Source organism: Opisthocomus hoazin, chromosome 3 (genome assembly GCF_030867145.1).
Source record: "Opisthocomus hoazin isolate bOpiHoa1 chromosome 3, bOpiHoa1.hap1, whole genome shotgun sequence".
NCBI classification, from domain to species: Eukaryota; Metazoa; Chordata; class Aves; order Opisthocomiformes; family Opisthocomidae; genus Opisthocomus; species Opisthocomus hoazin.
Genome location: NC_134416.1, coordinates 86,009,479 through 86,026,395, shown reverse-complemented (window position 1 = coordinate 86,026,395; position 16,917 = coordinate 86,009,479). Strand labels below are relative to the sequence as shown.

The following is a 16,917-nucleotide window of genomic DNA, read 5'->3' as shown; positions in this document are numbered from 1 at the left end:
TATTGATTGTCTCTACAGCTGTTGCACCCCTTACTTCCACATCACTTGCTCCATAGTTCCACTCATCCAGAGGACAGAGAAGAAAATAACTTTGGTGCCTGTCCGCCATCTTACTAGCCGGCCATCTTCCTTGGGTTGTTCGATGCCCGTTAGTGAGACCGTGAGAAGGTACTATCTCACGAAGACAACTTCTGAAAGCTAGAAAGGACAATCAGTGCTTTAAGCTTGTTTCCTCTTAAAATTGGTAAAGATTGCATATTGCTGACTCAGTTTTTTCCCCTGGTTCAAACTTTTCAAATACCATTTTCTTACTTATAAAAGGCAGTTTTGCTTCCCTGATACTATAAAAAGTACACCTTTGCTTTTTTTGGTTCTTGTTTGTTTGTTTGTTTGTTTGAAAATATGAAGTCCCACTGTTACTCCTGCCCCTCTTTCATGACAGTACGGTATTTTTTTTCCCGTTTTCTTCTGGCTTGATACTTCAAACTAGACATGCCGCACTACCCCTCCCCTCTAACAACATGATTTGGATGCATACTATATGAAGACAGTGGAATAAAAATCTTTAGTTTCGCAACAGCATCGCTTTCCTTAAAGCTCCTTAGGCTAATGTCAATTGTCTCTGATAAACTACTTATACTGGAAGGCTGAAAAGAGGAACAGAAAGAGCGAGCTTCCTTCGGGGAGTCCATCTGCTATTGCATGCGGTCCGCCTGCAGCTGCTGGGGCTGGTACTGGCCAAAAGCAGCTGCAGCCGCAGCCGCCGTCGCGGGTGCTGCCGCGGCGATGGGCTGCTGCACCGCATAGCCGTAGCCCCCCGCTGCCACGTACCCGGCCGCGGCGGCCGGCGAGGCGGCATACGGGTACTGCTCGTAGGCAGCTGCCGCGGCCGAGTACTGGGCGTATGCAGCTCCGGTGTAATCGATGTAAGGCGTCGTGGAAGCAGCGGCTGCCGCGGGCTGGACGTGGGGAATTACCACTCCGGGCTGCACAAAAGCCTGTGGATAGACATAGTGAGCAGGTATCCTGTTGAAAGATGGGAGAGGGAGTCAGAGCTGGTATGCGAGTCAGCGCCTAAGCATCACATCCATACTTCGAACTAAAACAAACTCAATTTAGTTGTTGTTATGTGCATAGGGTTGCCACAATAACTACACTGAATGGACCGATTATCAGCTCACTGGCCCGAAGAGAAGCATCGCTCCAAAGCGCAGCATTATAGCCAAGTTAAATATGAGCGTTCAGTGTCACTTGAGGATATTATGTTTAATGCTGTTATAATCTTTAGAAGGACCAGGATTACTGGTGTCAGTTTTAAGACAACTCTAAAAGAGTAAGTTTGATTATTCCATCTGGAAAATTGTGGTATTTGTTTTTCAAAACACCTGTAACTCATTTTTATTACCCTGCTTCTCACTTAACTAGTAAAACAATAATAGACAAAGAGTCTCGACTCTTAGTAAAATGATTTCCTGCAATACTTTTATTATTAGTAACTGAGCAGTTTGACAGCATCACTATAATGAGTTTGACAATAGCCAATAAGGCAACAAGATGGTTGAACCCTGACTTTATGTAAAGTCTTCTGTCGGGGAGGAGGGGTAGGAGTGTATTGTGGCAACCCTACTTAAGTTGCTATGCAGACTCAGCACACATTAATTTCTCTGCAACCTCAGTCACCCTTATTAAAAATAAGAAAAAAACCAACACAGGCGACAAAGGAGTTTAAATAAAGTTCACAAGTGTGGTAAACACAGCAAGAATCACACTTTCCAAACGAACGATAGTGCAGCTCACTCCGTCACAAGAGGCCATTGAGGGGAAGCTACATAGATGCTATTAAAATCCATAACAGTGACTCCTAAGTACATGTGCATCACACTTTTATGAAGTTCATAAGGCCAGAAGGGTCAAACCTGTTTGATTATCAGGCCACTGATGTCCTGTTTTGTGCCAGCTTGTTTATTTCTATGCAAGACATACAGCATAGAGTTTTTTGGGAGATGGGCATAGGATTAAGTCTAAAAAGATCTGGTGCTTTACAAAAGCAAAAAAACAAATTTATGGCTTAAAAAACAACCATTATGAACAGATCAGTACACACTTTCCCATCTTCCCCAAGTCACAAAACTTGCTTCCTTGGCTTGTTTACTTAGCCCTTCAGTTTTGAAAATTGGTCGTATCGTTGTCTTAGCATGCAAGTGTACATACAAGTTCAACTCATAGTTGTATTTTATCACATAATATGAGTTTAGAAAATAATATACTCAATTGTCATCCTGTCTTGCATCTGGATTTCCACAGAGAAGTCCCTCATACATACAACTCCTTTCCAGTCAGTGAATCTTTATAAATCTGTAAAAAACTGCTTGTGCAGATTTACTACTATTTCATACTGAACTTTAAGGACAACTCTAAAGACTGCATAAACCTTTTAGCACACTGTAAGCACAGATGCAAACTGCAATGGTAAAAACTGTCCTCTTTTCTCCAAATTCAAGTTTAATGGAAAGGGGTGTTTTTTTTGTTTGTTTAATTTTAAAAATAACTTCAAGATTTCTTAAGTGGTCAACAAAGAAACATTTCAATCAGAAGGGACACTGTCAACTAGATTCATAGCAAAACATAGTTTAAAATAAGCGACAGTCAGACTTTAGAACAGCCTAGTTTTCTTTTTAAGAAAAAAAGAGCTCAGTTGATTGAATAGGAATATTAGAAGAGAGAAATGTTCAGTTGCCGTGTTTAAGACATGAACACCACAATCATAAAAACCCAACATGTCAATGAAATTCATTTCCTACTGTGTCAAGGGAGAAATGGAAAAAAAAAAAAAGGTGACAAATAGGGATTTGGAAGGGAAAGGAAACATAAAACAAAACCAAAAGTTGGGTTTTTAACACTCACCTAATTTATGAAGAGATTAGCCAGAAGTGCGTTTGAAGCAAACTTAAGCTGGCTCTGTGCATTTAAATACACATCATTACCTGAGCTCTCCATGCAAAATGGATGAGCATAAACAAGCACTTTGTATTGGTCCCCAATCAAGTACAATCCTAATAAATGCAACGCCATGTTTTTTAAATATTAAGCGAAGAAGTATAAAACCAAATTTGAAATCAACAAGAGCCTCTTCTGCATCATGAAGAGTCCATTTAACACCACAACAAAGGAATCTTTACATACAGCGCTCATGAGAGAGAGTAATTCTAACAGAAGAGACAGTAAGCAAGCTTATCTAGATGCTTGTGTTGAATTGAACTGATGTTACTAAGATTTTCTGAAGACATTAGGACACTTGCCCATACCCTTGAACAAGACAGAAAGATACATGTGCTCCCACTTAAACTCTTGTGACTTGTTTTATTTAAGCCAAGAAACTAACAGGTGGTGAAGTTATGAAACATTATCTGTTTGCTACATCTTACCCTACAATAAACATAAACCCTGTGCAGGCTCCTCACCACCATGCCATTTCACACATGATGATTGACAGCGTAAGCTGCAGTGGGGCTATTTTTGATCATCTGTCATGCTACAACTGTTTTGAGTCGAGTAAAATGGCTTTATATGGCCAAAGTAAATTTCTACCTACTGCAGAGGCCAGCACATGCAGGTCTCAGCCATTCAGAACCCAGCCACTTTTAATGCTCTGCCAGGTCAAAAGCTGAAAAAGCAACTCCCAGTTACGCTGGATATCCTTGGTATCCTTAATTTTAAATAAAAGCTGCTGCTTTACTTTTAAGAGTATGAGTGTGAGAATTATACAAGGTTTAAGCTTTCTTTCCTGGCAGTAGTTTTTATTTTGGAATGGATATTTATTGTTTTACACTTTTGCAATAAAGAAAAAGGGAAGCCACATTTAACTTTAGCAGTAACTGTAGCTTTGGCATATTCAAAATTGAATGACATACACTCCTGCCACGTGCCGTAAGACCTTCACTGTTGTTGTAACAGAAGATTTGTGTTTAACTAAGTCCTCAAAAACAATCCTATAAGCAATATTAAAGGGAAAGCTAATTGTTTCAAAGGAAATAAAAAACTTTGTAGGCTAATGCAGAGAGCTGTGGCATACAGAAATTCAGCAGTACCAGCATACCATTGACTCTCGACATCAAACTCTTGTCAAAGTACATATTTAACTTTGAACAAACTATTTTGCTTTGGCCCTTGCATAGCATCATCTGGTTTTGTAAGCATAATTAAAGAGTACATTTTCACCAATGCACAGCTTTCCTTATAGCAGAAATAGGTCATGTAAACATCAGGACATACAAGACCCTTAAAATGCTTCCTTTCAAATTTGTGCCTGATACCATTAAGAGGACCTTTAGCATTCTGCACGTTAACTTCTGACTGTTCTGGCTTCACTCCCTCTTTCCAGATTATCTGTAGTCTAATATTCTACGGGTCTTTTGATCATAAACTCAAGAGAGGGCTTTTCCTTCTCTCTTAAGAAAGGCAGAATTGCCTAACTCTTGGAAGATAATACCAAGCAGGCAGTATCAGCTAACCATTTGATAATGAACTTAGTAACTTTGGCTTTAACTCTGGTCTTACTAAAAACAGTGGAAATGTTCTCATTTTGATCAAGGTACAAGTTTTAGACAGAAAATAAAGGGAAAAAATCTCTCCAATGGATCAAGTCATATCCTACACCAGTACCTCTGTATAACCCCATATTTTCTCACCAATATTAAAGTAAAAATTACGCAAGCAAAATGAGAAAAGCTATCTTAGCAGGCAAAGTCATCTTCCCCCTCCATAAATTCCTATTGAATTCAGAGATAGTATTCAAAAAAACAATCCTGAAAACAGAGCTGTATAGATAACCAGTCTTGTGATCAAACAGTTTTCTACAAAACACACCAAGAGTAAGATAGATGCTAAAGGTAAAGAGCAGGGAGAAATGTTATTTGGTGGATTAATTGATCTCTGCAGCACTGAATAAAGAAAAATTCCCAGCATTTTAAATGCTTCATGCACTGAAGCTAATCTAGTTTCTGGCTCCCTCCACCACAATAATGTTGTACTTAATTCAGAATATTGTACTTCTGCATCTTCTCAGTAAAAGTAATGTAGCATAATCCAATTATTTTCAGCTTCTTGTTTGATAGGTGGGTAACCATATCAAAACACTGCTGACGCTGACCATACCAGAGTATGGCAGCACCTCACTAATCTGCACTCTGGTAGGAAAAAAACCTCACAAAACATCTGGAGCTTTTGCGTATGGATAAGCAGAGTATTGGTAGTGAATCACCACTATGACCCATTTTACACAGCATTTAGTAAGGTGTGCTTTTACAAAGTGCAAGTGCACAGGAGGAAGAAAGGCTGTAAGGTGACCATGTGTTTCAGAGCAATGCACCTATCATCCTCTTAGAGCGAACTCTTCAACAAAAATGGATTCGAATAAGCACTAAAACAACCCCTCTTCTTGTCAAGTAATACAGTGAATGAAGATGTTCATTCATCCTAATGAATACTGTTCTTCTTCATCTGAACTACATTCCTTAGAAAAGGTACTGGTCATTAGAAATTTTGAGGAGGAAGCACGATTAGTAATCTCCTTTGTCTGCACATAGCAAAAGAAAGGCAAAATCAAAGGATTAAAAATGACCGACTTTATATATACATGACCCTGCAATTTCTTCAGATTTATGTACATTGCATTAGAAATAAAACCTTATTCAGCCTGCTGGAAGAACTTCCCTGACCTAAACATGATTTACGTAATCTACTGTTCGCTCTGGGTGAGGAAAGCAAGAAAGAGCGCTACAATTGCACAGTCCTGTTAGCAGCGGATTGCCACAGGTTCTCCTTTTCTGTTGCGCTCAGCAAATACTCGGTCTCTCCGCAGCTGAACCCCGGGCAGTCCACCAGTTCCTCTTTGCAACAAGTGCTTTAACAGCTCTGGAGACAACGCGCTCCGCCTCCTGCCTACCTTAGCGCAGGCAGCATAAACTGATTGCTGCATATACCCTGTCATCTGCTCACACTTCTTTTAAGTCGAACAAAATACAGTAGAGGATAATCATAAGAAGGAAAAAAAATAGACAAAAAGTTTTCCACAACGTCCCCATGGGTCTCCGAAGAATCAACATTCTCTTTTAAAAGCACGGGAAGTTTCTAGGAAAACTGTTTCCTACAGTTTTGAGGATAGAACTGTTCCCTACCGTTTTGACAAATCAAACTACCGAGAAGCTATCATTGCTTAATAACACCTAGGTACAATATCCTAAAGCTATTCTAGTCAAATAAACAAAATACATTTGTGACCCATTTTCCCTACTTTATTGTTAGCCTACTCATTAATTAGCAAAATGCATTATTTTGCAATGAGTTTCTCAGTCAGTGTGCATTAGTGAAGTGACACTGTATGGAACGTTTAAAGCAGACTTCACCTCCTAAGAGTATGCCTGTAAGAAGCAAGAGTTAGATCTACTTAGGAACAGTATACTCAAGGAAAGGGGAAATGCGCTACGTATTAAAGACAGATTGAAGAAAAAAAATATCTCAAATTAGAAAGCCCAAATGGACGCACACTGTTAATAAGAAGCTCCACACCCCTCCCAAGAACAACCCCCCCCCCCCCCAAATTATGAACATGCAAGCAACATGTTGATTTACTTAAAAATCAAGAAGTCACACAATTTAGCACTCACTACAAAATATGGTTAAAAAAGTCACAGGCTACAGCTTGAAAGCAAGATAAAAAAAAAGGCCCTTTGCTCCCCAAGGCAAAGTCACTCCTCAACAACAAAAACAAAATTAAAAAGACCCCCCCAAAAAACTTTCACTACAGCTCTTTCAATTAAATAAAAGCACACAGTTTAGCTATCAACACCACTTCATTACTGTAATAAATAAAAAAAAGCACACGGAGGTCTACTGACTATATGAAAAAAAAACATACATGCATCGTTAATCACCATTTTAGCTTGTTTGTGTTTGAGTCTACTGGTTACAGAGTTTAATTCCAAACAGAACTATTCCACCTCTTATCATCATATCCTTCTGATCAGTTATCTTAACTGTAAACGATCCCTGTCAGATTAGAAAGAGATAAATAACATTGAGTCAAGCTGAAAAAAGAGAAATGGGGCACAGCAATCTTGCATCAAGTCATACCTCCTTGCTTTATCATAGGGTCATACGGGACTGGACTGCTTAGGCGGAAAGGACACGTCCCACACAACTTGACTCAGCTGCGGCATTTAGAACATGACTGACAAGGTGAGCGTGTTTATGGGTATACATTTATCAGTCTGAGAACTTCAGCATTGCTGGTGAGTTTATAAGGCTCCTACTGCAAGAGGCCTTTAAGGACCATACTTTTCCTTTTCTTTTTTTTCTAAAAAAAAAGATTTTTCCTCCCCTGTTTGAGGTCCCATTGAACAGACTTACCCAAAAGGCCTCTGTATGAGAGCTGGATGAAGCTGCTGGACGCCAAAGGCAAAACCTACCAACAAAAACACATCGCATTCTCTGTATGGGTGTTCTTTTGGCCATTTATTTACGCTACATGTACACACGCACAAAAATGCAGAGTAACAGCCTTCACTAACAACCTCCAGTGACGATGTCAGAAAGGCTGCAGGACCACAAATTAGAAAGCAAAATACATCAATCTGTATACACACCCCCCCTCAATACATGCATACACAACTTCAGTAAAGCACGCGCTTTCCTAGAGATGTTTAGAAGAATGACTTTTTCTAAACAACAAGCACAAAGTTTTAATTCACTTTTTGTTTTGTGCTCTATGCTGGTCCCTGACTTCAGCCTCTGAAGGATTATATGGTACTTTCTACTCATTGGTGTATTTATGTACTTTCTACAGACTCAAACTTGAGCCATCTCTACTCATGAGGACTTAGCGTGGGGGTCAAATCCTAACTCCATTTCTGTTCTTCAAGTACCCAAGCATAAACCCCTTCTTTCCTTGGCAGGCGCTGAACTGCTCACGCCAGCGTTCCTGGGGCTAAGCAGACGGGAACCCCGAGCGGCCTCCCTCAGAGCACAGCCGTGCGCGCACGCTGCCGTCGCTCCTGCTGCGCGGCACAGGACACCAGGCTGGCCCAGGTGCGGTCTTAGGGAGAGACTTCATTTCAAAGTCCGCCTGACAGCTCCCCGCCTGACAGCTCCCCACCTGCCTGAGGAGTCTGCACTGAGATCTTGTTTGTACTAATACGACCGCACACCTCGGAAGCGCTTCATTCCTAGGCCAATCCTTCCCTGCGACGATACTGTAAATGGTCATTTAAAAATCAAACCCCCGCACGCACCCGAGCACCGAGCGCGCTCCAGCCAAGCGCCGGGCAGCGCTACCTTTTTTACAGCTTGGCTCCCCTCAGCACCCCGAGTCAGGGCCCCCTCCTCACCTGGCTGCATTATCCGCGGCTTGGCGCCCAGGTACGCCAGGTTGACGTTGGCTTTCCTGCCGTCGATGATGGGGTTGGGGTCCTTACAAGCCCTTTCGGCAGCAGCTCTATCCGCCATGGTGACCTTAACGGGGCGACGCTGCGCGTTAGACCCCCTGCCCGCGGGGAAGGAGAAGCCTCTCGCCCACGGCGGCCGCCCCGCTGCCCCCCCCCCGCCCCGACGGGGCGGCGAGGGAGGGAGCGAGGGGGGGGTGTCCCCGCTCGGAGCCGGGAGCGGGGCGGAGGGCGGAGGGCCGAGCTCCCCGCCGGGAGATAACCCCCGGCGCGGCCGTATCAGCGAGCAACAGGCGCCGCGAGAAATGAGGCAATTCCCCCCTCGACCTCCTTTTGCAGTAATTCCACCCCCCCGCCTCTCTCCGAAGTCCCCGGCAGGGAGAGAAAAGAAAACAAAACCAAAAACCACCCCAAAAAACGGGAGGGAAAGCCAGGCTGCCGCCCCCCGAGCCCCTGCCGGCAGCCCCGGCAGAAGCGATGCCCGCCCGGCCCCGCGCCCCGGCACTTACAAAGCCGTATCCCCGGGACTTGCCCGTCTGCCGGTCGGTGATGACCACCGCCTCCTCGATGTCCCCGAACACCTCGAAGTACTTGCGCAGGCTGGAGTCGGTGGTGTGGTAGGGCAAGCCCCCGACGAAGATCTTGGTGTAAGTCGTGTCCTTCTGCGTCGTGTGCATCTTCCGCTCTGCACCCACGAGTGGCCGTGCGGGTCCTGGACGCCGAGACCCGCTGCCAGAGTCACACCCGCTCTTTTTTTCCTTCTTTATTGATTATTATTTTTTTCTTTCCCCCTCTCTCCTCTCTGCTTCCTACCCCCCCCACCCCCCCACCCCACCCCGGTCTTCCCCCCGCCACCCAGTTACAGTGCGATTCCCTTTCGCCCACCCGGCTTCCTCCTCCTTCAGGAGCGGAGCCCCGCAGCCTCCGGAGGGTCTGAGGTAGGTGCCGGCACACGGAGGGGGGGCGGCCGGGCGGCAGCCAGCCTGGCGGCCGTAGCGCTGGAAACGGGCAGGAGCGGCAGCTGGAAGAGAAGCCGGGGCCTGGGCGCTACCGACTGAGTGGCCTCCTCCCCCTAAAAGCCACCGGCTCGGGCACTCTCGGTTCCTCCTCCTCCTCCTCCTCGCAGGGGCGGGGACGGCGGCGGGGCGGACCCCGGGCTCGGCCGCGGCCCAGCCGGGGCTTGCACACAGCTGTCGGCAACAGCTGGATGCCCCCCCCGTGCGGCGGGACCCGGCCCTGGAGCCCTCAGGCAGAGGGGACGCTTCACCAGTGCCCCGCGGCGAGCATCGGTGTGTCCCGTGCCCCCCCAGCCCCCCCACACACCCTGAGGCGGGTTTGGGTAAACGGGGAGAGCCGGGAGATGGGGTCTTGTGGGGTCACCGCGGGCAGAGCCAGCTGATGTGAGCTGGTGGTCCTCAGATGCTTCCATCCCTCCCTGAAGGCTTGCGGTGAGGCCCCTGTCACCCTCGCTTGCCTCTCTCCCCAGGTTAGCAAAGCTGTGGTGCCGCAGCACATCCGTTATTACCGCGGCGGTGGTGGTGATGGCGGTTGTGGTTGTGGTTCTTGTTATTGGTTTGGGCACAGGATGAAAAGAAACGGTAAAGCTGCTTGCCTTGTGTTTCTCTTCTCTTGTTGCCTCTGCCCTGTGCTGGGACTGGGAAGGAACAAGAAGAAAGGAATATGTCTGTGTGACCTGGAGAGGCAGAGGACTGTGGGAGTTCAGGGGAAGGGAGGCTCACAGGGAGACAGGAAGGATGGGAGGAAGGTTAAAGATTGGGGAAAACAGATGTGCACATGTGGATAGACTTCTAAACCATTCCCTTGCGGTCCCAAAGTCTTGATGACTACTGCTGTCTCTTTTTTCCTCTTGCTCCTACTTCCTCTGTTTGTTAGACTTCTTACCGTGAAGTCCCTTGCTCCCTTAAAAAAAAGAGCAACGCATCATTTGCAGGAGGGACTTTCGCAAAGCTCTTCAGCGTCTCCGGTACTGAACATTAACCATAGTGACAACACTTAGCCCCAAACTTAGGCCCTGCATGCCCCGTATCTAACCTTCACCCGATTTGATTTTTTTCAGCAGTCGTTTTCCTAGTTCTAACGGCCTGTACGATACTAGGCCATGGTGTCACTGAACCCTACTTGATCCTTCAGACTCTCCAGATTAAATAATTTGGTTTAATATGTTAGGACTAACTCAGGTTGAAGCCTAGCAACCCTAGCAGGATCCAGACATAAATGTTTCTTTTCAGCTCAGGCTGTGACAAGCCCTTAATCTTGGCCTGAATCCAGTTAGGCCAGCTAACTCTGCCCCCAAATTTCTCCCAGCATGGCTCTCATGTTGGTCTGGAACATTGTTTTAAACCTGACACTCCAGCCGCTTCTGTTCCATGGGCTAATCGTAACCTTAAACTCTGGCCCAGTGACCTGAACTTAAATACTAGCCCAACTAAAGGTGTCAGCGCTCAGTAGAGTACCGCAGCACACAAACTGCTTAGGAGTACATTTGATTTCTCAGCTCCCTGTGGACCTGAAAGATGCACTTCACCCAAAACCAGACACAGCCATTCCCATCCCATTGCCTTTCCCATGCTGTGCCCAGCACTCCTGCATGTCTTATGGCATCTGTAGGAACGGTGACCTAGCCTGGTTTTGCAGTCATTGCACAAACTCCTGTATTAAGGCCAGAAAAGCAACACTTGGCTATCCCAGAACTAATTGCAGGTGTATTCAGGAGTTTGCCTCTCTCAGCCCAAGTGGAAGATTGGTGACTTTGACAGACCCAAACCCAAAACCTAGCTTTTTGGTCTGACAGCAACAGGAGGTCTTCCATTAACTTGAGGTGCAGGATGCACTTCTTAATAACACCCCCCCAGCTTATTTCCCTCAGATGCCCCTAATCATAGAATCATAGAATCATAGAATCATTAAGGTTGGAAAAGACCTCTAAGATCATCAAGTCCAACTGTCAACCCACCACCACCATGCCTACTAAACCATGTCCTGAAGTGCCATATCTACACATTTTTTGAACACCTCCAGGGATGGTGACTCCACCCCTTCCCTGGGCAGCCTGTTCCAATGCTTCACTGCTTACTATTTTTGCAGCCTTACAGGTTCCTTTAATGAAGAAGCCTTTTCTGGTCCTCTTCTCCTAAGGCACAAACGTGATTCCAATGACACACAGCCTTAAACTAAGAAAGGTAGCCCCCACAGCAATGGACCTAACTTGCACTACAACACTACCTTCATGCAAGAACTGAAAATATATCTTCACCCCAAACTGCTGCCCACCAGATTCTTCTGTGTGCCAAACCTTGTCCTATTACAGTGGCGCCTACAGGAGTCACATATAATATCAGCAGTCCTTGCCATTCTTTTGGTAGCCTTAAACTGAACCGCAAGTGTCATCAGTACCACAGCCACTGCAAAACCTGATGGTCCTGGAACCACGATTCTGCAGTCTTGTTTCTCTCACACCCTAATCCCAGCCTTCAACCTAACCATAGTTCAAAGTTAAAAGAGGTGATACTGCTGTTCTGTGAGTATGCTGTACAATCTCACTAGTATTGTCCTCCTTAACTGATATTCGCTAGAGGACTGAGATGGTCACAAAGTTCTCCATCCAGTTCTCTCTCAGACCTTAGCTCTATTCCTAATTCAAACACTAACTGTAGCTTTAACACGAGAATTGTTACTTCTGTGATCCAAAGCATGTACGGTACAGTTTTCATCCTACTCTGGCAGGCTAACACATTGTCTTTCCTAAAACCAGAAGTCACACTGGCCATTAACAGATCAAAATATATCCTGTAAGCTATACTACAACCATTCTACTACTGTATTACCATCTTCAATTTAACATGGCAATCCCAGTAACATTGATGAATAAATACAGTTCTCCAGCCCATTCTTTCCCCTAACCCAACTGTATCACTAACGCTAATGATACCACAAGAAGAGAATGCCTACTATCGAGGAGTAACCCCTCAAACCTCAGTTGTACCTTTCATGCCTGCCAGCATCAGACCTCTTCCTACTTTGGTGGTCCTGACAGAATCTAGGATACAACTTTCCAGCCTTAGGATTCCTCGGAAGTCCTAGCCTAAATCCCAGATAGGTGATACCTTGCCATTCTGCAACTGATTCTAGTTCTAGGTCTGCTGAGAGGGACCTGGGAGTGCTGGTGGATGATAAGTTAACCATGAGCCAGTAGTGGTCCCTGGTTGCCAAGAAGGCCAATAGTGTCCTGGGGTGCATCAAGAGAAGTGTGGCCAGCAGGTCGAGGAAGGTTCTCCTCCCCCTCTACTCTGCCCTAGTGAGGCCTCATCTGGAGTACTGTGTCCAGTTCTGGGCTGCCCAGTTCAAGAAAGATGAGGAGCTACTGGAGAGAGTCCAGTGGAGGGCTACGAGGATGATGAGGGGACTAGAGCATCTCTCTTATGAGGAAAGGCTGAGGGAACTGGGATTGTTCAGCCTGAAGAGAAGAAGAGAGGGAACCTTATAAATGCTTATAAATATCTGAAGGGTGGGTGTCAGGAGGATGGGGCCAGAGTCTTTTCAGTGGTGCCCAGTGACAGGACAAGGGGCAACGGGCACAAACTGAAGCAGAGGAAGTTCCGTCTGAACATGAGGAAGAACTTCTTCCCTCTGAGGGTGACGGAGCACTGGAACAGGCTGCCCAGGGAGGTTGTGGAGTCTCCTTCTCTGGAGATATTCAAGACCCGCCTGGATGCGGTCCTATGCAGCCTGCTGTAGGTGACCCTGCTTTGGCAGGGGGGTTGGACTAGATGATCCACAGAGGTCCCTTCCAGCCCCTGCCATTCTGTGGTTCTGTGATTCTGTGATTCAGTTCATTGTCAGCACAAGCCTTTATTTTTGCATGGCATACCCTATGAAAAATGAACACAGGTCTCCAGTGCTTGGATGGATGATCTTTGCTGTCTTACGACCAAACTGGGGCTGATTTGGTGCTACCAGTACCAGCCTGTATATTACTTCAGCAACTCTCAGCAATAAAAATATTTTCCACTGTTTCTCAGTCTTAATCATCACTTTAACTCTAGGTTTATCCAAAGAGAGTTTACCTCTATCATATGGAAATGAATTAAAGACCATTTGAACACTTCAGTGTTCAGGAAAATATTGTATATTTATCTCCTAAACTGTATGTTAACTTCAAATTTTAGGCTAGTCTTAACCCAAAGGAGGTGACCACAAACACCCCAGCAGGCGTCCTTTCAGATGCCACTCATTTTGGATATGTTCTAGCCTGATTAGGGCTTGAGTCTTTGTGCTAGGGCTAGGGTTCAGTACAGTGAAACTCAAAGAGTGAGGTTCTTCTATGGAACCTGTAGGTTCAGGAAACTGATGAAGCTGGATGAATTCTGAGATGAGGATGAGACTAGAGTTAGCTGTTGGTTGGACGGTGTTTACCTGGCTATGTTGGATGTATGACTAGTTTGCAGTCAGGCTAATGGATTTGAAGGTTTAAAGGCATGGACTGTGCTGTACATGTCCATGTCTACTGTGCTGCAGGGAGGTCGGTGGGCAACTTCACTAATGTCGTTACCCCATTGCTTGAGATAATTTGTATTTTGAGTTTGGGGATGGGTCAGAAGGATGACTTACTTCTAGGGATCTGGTAGTGACTTTGGAATGCAAGTGTGGAAGAGAGGAATTTATTCCTCTACACTGCAAATTTCGCGGCAGTGATGCCACTGGTGAAAGCATGACAGGTCAGGCAAGCAGTGAGAACATGTGGAAAGAGAAGCGTATAGGTAGGGCATTCCTGGGAGACATGTGAAACTGGGGTTCCTAAACCCATAAAGAGATTTGGAAATTGAACCTGGGTCATGTTCTGGTAGGTACCACAAACAGTAAACCATTGTAAAACCGGAGAGAAGTATTGGTCCCGTAGGCAGCTGTTTTGGCATTTTCAGGACCTTGGTTTTGAATCAAAGTAGAATGTAGGCACCTAGGTCCTGCTGCACTCTTGTTATATTGCTGCGAGTCTCTCCCAGGTATGTAGATATTGTTGCTGAAGCCTGTTGTAGATGACAATTGCCTTCTATGTAGTTATAATGGTTTTAAAAAATTTATCTGAAGCTATACATTAAGAAGTGGTCTAATGCTTCTCTTGGAACCTGGTAACATGACTCAACGGGGGGAAGCCCCAAAAGCTATCACTTACAATTAATTGTTTTTACTCAGGGATTTTGTGGTTTTGCTGCCAAGGTAAGATAGCATAGACAACTTGCCAGCTTACCAAATGTTACCACTCACTGGTATCAGCGTAACTGTAATATCATGCTTTTTATTTATTTATGAGCACCATATGCCTGTCATGTCAGAAACCAGTGGATGTTATGTGTTCATTCATTAGCTTTCTGAAAATAACAAAGACCCCTGATTATATTGCACACCAGTCATTCTTGCTAGTGCTTTATTTCAGTAAGTAACAGTGGTCTTCAGAACATTCAGTACGCCATCAATTAAACACAGTTGGAATTGATATATTTACATATACATATACATATACATATACATATACATATACATATACATATACATATACATACACACACATTTTGTTTGATAACACTGTTATTAGAATGCCCAGGGCCTAAAAACTCCATGATTTTTAGGTAGGGCTGAAAAGTAATTATTTTTCTGTTAACCTATTAAGACCATCAGTTTGGTCAGTGAGACTTACATTTCTGCTGAAGTTCCATAATGCCGTCGCCCTGTGAAAGCATTCAGCTAGTAACATTAGGCATGGCTTTGTCTGCTAATCTGTGCAGTTCCACCAACCACATCTCATTACAGAGAGGAGCAGAATGTCTGACCTCTGCTCTGCTCAGCGTATGCTACACGGGCAATAGTTTGACTTTGTCTGGGGAAGCATAAAGTACAGTAGTAGGTACTACACTCATATTCTTAAACAGATCACAGTGTGAGAAGCTTAGAAACCTCGTAATCTTCTTACTCTTCTTGCTGATGTACAATCTCTTTCTATGATTTGTTCTTGAGTTGTCAATTTCTGCTAAAACTTTCCTAACTGGGGAAGCTTCCACCACTTCTCCTCTGATAGTGTGTCCCCATTATAACAGAATTCATCATAGGATTTTTTTTTCTGAAACCTATTAATCTTACTGTTTTCCGAAGTCCCTTTTGCTATAGTATCTGAGTGCTAATGCTCATGGTCTTCAACTATTGTAACCTCATTATTCCCAATTACATCATCAAATGTAGACCACCAAGGGTAGTTTCTAACAGTAATAGTCTTCCCTTTAAAGGGCAGTGGAGGAGGTGACTCAGAATTTCAGTGATTCAGCAAACACAATTCAAAGCTTGTGAAACTGTGGATGCAAGAATATTGCCTGTATAAAGGAAAGTAATAGGCATGTCAGGTGAAGCAGAGGCAAATGACAAGTGCACCCAGAAGGTTGAATGCATTCATAAAGGTTACAGTGAGCACGTGATGTTGGTAGGGGAACACATGGAAGGGAGTGGTAGAAAAAAAAACAAGAGAAAGGGTTTATGAATACCAAATCATGAGTGCTATACTGAATAGTGCTTCCCAGTGCTAGAACAGGTCAGCAGGTAGAACGAGGCTAGAGCCTGGCATGAACTGAAGTTGTCCTGTGATGCTGTAACGGAGGGAGCGCTGGTGCCAGAGGCTGAACTTGCAAAATCACAAAGCTCCCACACCTGCCATGTGACACACTGAGAGTCAGGAGAACAATGATTCTTAATGTCGACAACAAGCAAGGCAGTTGTGCAAGGGAAGGAATAAACGTGGATTTGCAGACTAGCTGAAGCTTAGAAATTGGAGTGTGAAACGCAAGGGTCCCATACCCATACAAGGGTCCCTGGTCACAGGCAACTAGGAGACAGACATCTGCAAAATCCCATTGATGTTGATTTGTGTGGCGTAGTAGCTGGAGGACTCTATGCTAAGCACACTCCTGTACATCTATAAAATGTTGTACACCCACCCCCATCGTGGTATCTGCTGGGAAAACCAGTGCTCAGAGCTGCCTGCTGAGCCATATACGCATAGCCTGGACTAATACAACCACAAATGGCTTCCTTGTATTTTGTATGCAAAACAAGAAGTCCTGGTACAAATAATATTGTTGAGAAAAAATTCTCTGCCAGTCTAAATTGGTGGAGTGCTGCTAAAAGCAAAGAAACTAAACCAAATTGCATCAGGTTACCTCTGGCCTTCAGTCAATATGAGAAGGCAAAAAAGAAACAGAAATACAGGGGATGCTGGTGAAAGACAGAGCCACTAAACCCAAGTCAGTTACTATTACAAGGGATTAAACTGACAGCCAGCAAGCTCTATGTTAGACATTAGCCTCATAGAACAGTGCACATCTGTTAGTAGGTTAGTAGAAAAGAAGCAAAATGTGGATAGGTGGATAGAAATGCAGAATACTCGTTCAAACACACTTCAGCCCCTCCAGTTCTTCAG

At 44.7% G+C, this 16,917-nt stretch overlaps 1 protein-coding gene across 3 annotated transcripts; it reads right to left on the bottom strand.

Annotated features, from left to right (window-relative positions):
- Nucleotides 1–592: 592 nt before the first annotated feature.
- Nucleotides 593–9,471, bottom strand: RBM24 (RNA binding motif protein 24). 3 transcript variants are annotated; one of them, XM_075416888.1, is made up of 5 exons: nucleotides 9,324–9,471; nucleotides 8,971–9,150; nucleotides 8,385–8,508; nucleotides 7,408–7,462; nucleotides 593–1,026 (listed from the first exon to the last, which is right to left on the bottom strand). In XM_075416888.1, the coding sequence occupies exons 3-5, from the start codon at nucleotides 8,500–8,502 to the stop codon at nucleotides 696–698; spliced, it is 504 nt and encodes a 167-aa protein (XP_075273003.1). In that variant the 5' UTR covers nucleotides 8,503–8,508; nucleotides 8,971–9,150; nucleotides 9,324–9,471; the 3' UTR covers nucleotides 593–695. The 3 variants fall into 3 exon arrangements, with proteins under 3 accessions (XP_075273003.1, XP_075273001.1, XP_075273002.1); XM_075416886.1 differs by lacking the exon at nucleotides 9,324–9,471 and having other exon boundaries at nucleotides 8,948–9,260; XM_075416887.1 differs by lacking the exon at nucleotides 9,324–9,471 and having other exon boundaries at nucleotides 8,971–9,051.
- Between the last annotated feature and the right edge of the window lie 7,446 nt (nucleotides 9,472–16,917).